The 5680-nt window shown below is 43.5% G+C and overlaps 1 protein-coding gene across 1 annotated transcript in view; it reads left to right on the forward strand.

Annotated features, from left to right (window-relative positions):
* Positions 1–5680, forward strand: part of rap1gap2a (RAP1 GTPase activating protein 2a) — a 276300-nt gene that overhangs the window by 243796 nt on the left and 26824 nt on the right. Inside the window, exons 14-15 of the mRNA XM_048612744.1 lie at positions 4195–4350; positions 4719–4790. Of these exons, the coding sequence (XP_048468701.1) occupies positions 4195–4350; positions 4719–4790 (228 nt within the window). The remainder of the gene's footprint in view (positions 1–4194; positions 4351–4718; positions 4791–5680) is intronic.

Here is a 5680-nt window from a genome sequence, read left to right on the forward strand (position 1 = left end):
GATCCCAACCACCACTCTCAGTCAGTGCATTCCTGATTCCAGCCACCCACTACATAAACATGTCGCCTCCATGTGTTGTTATTGTTTGTTTTTGCCAATTACCTTAAATCTTTGCCCTCTGATTCTCGATCCTTCCACCAATGGGAACTGTTTCGCTCTACCTAATCTCACCAACACGTTTCACCCTGACCTCAAATTCACCTGGACCATCAATGACACCTCCCTCCCCTTCCTAGACCTCTCCATCTCCATCTCTGGCAACCGACTTAGCACCAACATCCATTTCAAACCCATTGACTCCCACAGCTACCTCAACTACACCTCCTCTCACCCTCCATCCTGCAAAAATGTGATCCCATGCTCCCAATTCCTCTGCCTCCGCCACATCTGTTCCCAGGATGAAACGTTCCACTCCTGGACATCCCAGATGTCCTCCTACTTCAAGGATCGTAATTTCCCCTCTCCTGTGAATCAAAATGCCCTCAACCGCGTCTCCTGCATTTCCCGCACTCTTGCCCTCAAACTCCCTCTCCGAAACAGCAATAAGGATAGAGACCCCCTGGTCCTCACATACCACCCCATCAATCTCCAAATCCAATGCTTCATCCTCCGCCATTTTCTCCACCTGCAATCGGACCCCACCAACCAAAAAGATATTTCCTTCCCCACCCGCCTATCTGCTTTCCGTAGGGACCGCTTTCTCTGCGACTCCCTAGTTAGTTCCACGCTGCCCACCAACATTTCCACCACCCCCAGCACCTTTCCCTGCAACTGCAGGAAGTGTTACACCTGCCCCTACACCTCCCCCCTCACCCCCATCCAAGACCCCAAACAATCATTCCAAATCTGGCAGAGATTCATCTGTACATCTTCTAACCTGGTCTATTGCATCCGTTGCTCCCAATGTGATGTGGTCTCCTCTATATCGGAGAGACCAAGCGCAGACTCAGTGACTGATTTGCTGAACATCTGTGCTCTGTACGCTCCAACTAACACCAGCTTCCGGTTGCCAGGCATTTCAACTCCCCTTCCCACCCCCATTGGTGACATGTCCATCCTGGGCCTCCCCCACTGTCAAAATGAGGCCACACATAAACTGGAGGATCAACAACCTTATATTCCACCTCGGGAGCTCACAGCCCAATGGCCTCAACATAAAGTTCGCCAGCTTCAAAATCTCCCCAGTCCTGGCCTCATGCCATGTCCAGCTCTCCCTCACATCCCCGCCTCCTTTACTTAACACAACTTGTCCATCTTCCTTCTCACCTGGCTGCTCCACACTTCCCACTGACCAATCTCTACAATCCCCTGCCTTTTCCCAGCCCCATCCACTTCCCTCTACTTATTTCTAGCTCCTGTCCCCCTCCCCAGTCCTGATGATGGGTCCAGATCCAAAACATTGACTTTCCTGCTCCTCTGATGCTGTCTGACCAGCTGTGCTTCTCTAGCTCCACGTTTTATCGTATCCAATCTCCTCTTGGTTTTTGAATATCTACGTAAAATGACCACCCAACTTTAAACAGTCCCAACCTCTCTAATCTATGTGGATTACTGAAATTCCACATGCTCAGAGCTATTCTCATGACTCCTTTCTATACCTTCTTGAATGCCTTCACATTCTTCCCATGTGTGGTGCCCAGAATTAGATGTAAAGCTCTAGTTGAGACTGAACCAGTGTTTTAGACAGGTTAACACAACCTCCTTGCTTTCGTACTCGTATTGCTTACTTTAAAAAACTCAGGATTCTGTACACTTTATTCCACTCACAACCTGTCCTAGCACCTTCATCACTTGTGGCGTACACACAGCGCCTCTGTTTCTGCACATCCTTTAGAATTATACTCTGTATTTTACAATTTCGCTCCACGCAACCCCTACCTGTGTGTGTGTTGTGTGCGTGTGCATGTATGCGTGTGTTTGTGTGTGTGTGTGTGTGCACATGTGTGTGTTTGTGTGCGTGTGCACGTGTGTGTGTGTGTGTGTGCGCGCGCGCGCGTGTGTGTATTTGTGTGTGTGTGCATCGCCCACATATAAGAACGTTTTTTGGGTTAACGTAAGTGTGAAGAATACAAGGCTGGTGTCAAAAATTTTTGAATGAGTGGTTTACTCAGTCTGTTATGAATCGTCGGAATGTTTCCCCAGAGAATTGTTAATAATCCGACATTGCATACGTTCACAGTTCAGACAGAGTTTTGAACTCTCAGGAATTTAAGGGAGATAGGGAGAAGGTGGGAATGCTAATGCAGAATATCAGTCATGATCGTATGGCTCAAGGAGTTGTATAGTCTTCTGCTTCTGTGTCGTATGTTCTAACATTCTTAAGACACTTTATAAACAACCTGCCAGGTTCAAAGAAGCCAAATCCTTCCTATTTCTGTGAAATTAAGTTACAGCTGAAGGGTATATGATACCACTGTAGGGAAATTGTCTAGGAGAGGAGGCTTTGCTGCGAATTGAAGAGACAGACACTAAGCCTATTGCTCGGGTGCATAATAAATGCAGGTAGCACTTCTAATGTTTGTAGTTCCTAAAGGCTGTCTTCAGGTAATGGCCAAACAGGAGTCCTGAGGTAGTAGGAACTGCAGATGCTGGAGAATCCGAGACAACAAGGTGCAGGGCTGGATGAACACAGCAGGCCAAGCAGCATCATAGGAGCAGAGAGGCTGACAACAAGGTTCAGGGCTGGATGAACACAGCAGGCCAAGCAGCATCATAGGAGCAGAGAGGCTGACAACAAGGTGCAGGGCTGGATGAACACAGCAGGCCAAGCAGCATCATAGGAGCAGAGAGGCCTCTTATGATGCTGCTTGGCCTGCTGTGTTCATCCAGCCCTGCACCTTGTTGTCCAGGAGTCCTGAGGTGGTGCTGAAACTCTCAGAGTTGACTTCTTTGTCGGTATTAGCTCAAGACTGTTGTGGATGGGACATTATGGCTTTCACTGTGAATTGCAAGTCTCGGAAATGCTAATTTCTACACATTTATTTGTTAGTCAAACATATCGTATGTTACAGAGTACGATGAGGAAATGTGATAAAATGAATTTATGATACGGATCATCCCATGATCTGATTGAATGGCAGAACAGGCTCTAAGGGCCGAATGACATTTCCCTGTTCCTCTGTTCCCATCCAGAAGTAATCTATTGTGAATTCATTGAAAATTTATGTCTGGTGCATCCTGTGTTGTATGCAAGGTATTGATCTTTCTTTATAAGAACATAGGGGTTGATGAACAAGCTCTGATTTCAGAGAAAGGGATTGTCCCAATGAAAGGCACTTTCCAAACTCCCGCTATCACTCAAAGTATAAGCAGGGAAGGATTCCTTTTCAGCAACATCATAACTCAACAAAACATTTACTTGGAATTTCACATAAACTCGAAAGTTATGTGTAGCTGTAGGCAAAGATTCAGCTGTTCCCAGAACAACAGATCAGCAGGTGATCATTTCGTATTTGTCTTCTACCTCCATTCACACTAGGTTTATATTTTTGAGTAAACTATCATCAATTCGAGCAACATGTTTACCTAACATCAAAAGAAAGCAAAGAATTTCAAAAAGGCACATTGTGGAAATAAAAATACCGTAAAATTTTTATTAACTGGCATCTATGACACCAGGAATGTGTCGGTTGATCAAATATTCCAGTTGATCAAGAGGTCAACTTTATCAATGTAAAAACACCATTACAGAAATATAATACAAGATCTACACACATCACTATTATACTTTATTTACAGCATAAAACACTTAACTAATAATGCAACTTTGCTTTAAATGAAACTTACCAGCAGACAGCCTTCTGGAGATTGCAATAATACAGTAAACTTCTGGTATTTGAGGTCAGTACTTTTTGCAGGTTTATCGAGAGGCCCTGTTTATAAAGTGCTGGTTAAAACATAGTTTGCTGTATTCCAATGTCAATTTCTTAATTTTCCACAAAGACCTGTCATCATTTGAGTCAGATGAAGATCCCAAACTCAGTGCCAGGTCTGTACTGAGTTACCCGATCTTGACTAATAGAGGTGACAGAATATTTATCAGTATCATTAAGAAATTCCCAATATCGGATTTGCGAAGGAGGTGAATGTCGTAACCAAATGTTCAAGTTCTCCCTGGCAACTGGGAATATGATGCCTTCCTAATTTAAGATGCAGGATTCACTTTGGCTAACCTTTCTGGCTTCTCCATTGCAGCTGCAAAGAAAACGGCACATCGGGAATGACATTGTGGCAATCGTATTCCAAGAGGAAAATACACCATTTGTTCCAGATATGATTGCTTCCAATTTCCTTCATGCATACATTGTGGTGCAGGTGGAGACTTCTTGTGCAGATAGAACTACTTATAAGGTAACGAAAGTAAAATGCATTGGGTGAACAAAGGAGGAAGAATGACAATTGAAACAGCCACAAAACAATTATGGTCTATTGATGCCAATTTGCCTATTCCAGTAATCTTTGAGCTTTTTGGCGCATTGCAGTCTATTCTACCGTAAACTCAGCAATCCATTGTAGCTGACAGGCAAAGGAGTTGAAATTGGTTTGATTAAGTGGTATAAATTATGCTCATAGACTGAACCGACAGCCCATTTTACAAACCTGAAGTTGCTCATGAAGTAGAGTTAACTGACATTCACATAAATGGCATTGATTATAATGTGAGTTTAACTTCATTCAGAAAAGGTTCTCAAATAATAATCATCCCTTCCCCTTGGCAGGTTTCTGTCACTGCTCGAGAGGGTGTTCGTCAATTTGGGCCCCCATTGCCAAGCCCACCTGTATTTAAAAAGGTAAGAAGGCCTAATGCATGTGCAGGGTATTATCCAAAAAAAGTTCCTTATGTACTTAAAAGGGTGGATACGTTTTATAGAAAGCATTTTGAAAGTAGTTTCCCATGGCTGGAGAGTTTGGAACTAAGAGGTGTAGTCTGAATAAGGAATCGCTATTTCAGACTGAGATGGGGAGAAATTTCTTCATGTAGAATCTTTTGAATTTTCCACCCAAATGACCTGAGGATGCTCATTCATTGAGCATATTCGAGATTGAGCTCAGTAGACTTTGGGAGTGAATCAAGGCATATGGGAAACAGGAAGAAAGGTGGATTTGAGTTTGAAGGTAAGTCATGAAGGTAAGCATAGGTTGAAGGTGAGAAGGGGAAAGCTTAAAAGGGACCTGAGGCACAACTTTTTCATGCCGAGGATGGTGCGTGTATGGAATGAGTTGCCAGAGGAAGTGGTGGAGGCTGGTACAATTACAACATTGAAGAGGCGTTTGGATGGGTATATGAATAGGAAGGGTTTAGAAGGATAGGGGCCAAAAGCTGGCACTTGGGACTAGATCAGCTTAGGATTTCTGTTCAGCCCAAATAAATTGGACCGAAGGGTCTGTTTCCGTGCTGTATGACCCTATGATTCTATGATCTTATTAAAGGGCAGTGCATACTCAAGGGGGCAAGTGGTGTACTCGTCTTCCTGTTTCTTACATTCTTATGCTGTTAATAAAGTTGTAAATGGCTGCAATAAAATAACAAACATATCAATACAAGTTAAAGATTTGGAACCAATTATAATGCTTTGAATTGTTACAATGGGACAGCTGATGTGTTAGAGGGACAACTTTGATTGTTCTTTCTCATCTCTGGTGTTATTAGTAAATTAGTGTTAATCCTGGGATTGCTTTT

This window comes from Rhincodon typus, chromosome 26, assembly GCF_021869965.1.
Source record: "Rhincodon typus isolate 14 chromosome 26, sRhiTyp1.1, whole genome shotgun sequence".
In the NCBI taxonomy this organism is placed as follows: domain Eukaryota; kingdom Metazoa; phylum Chordata; class Chondrichthyes; order Orectolobiformes; family Rhincodontidae; genus Rhincodon; species Rhincodon typus.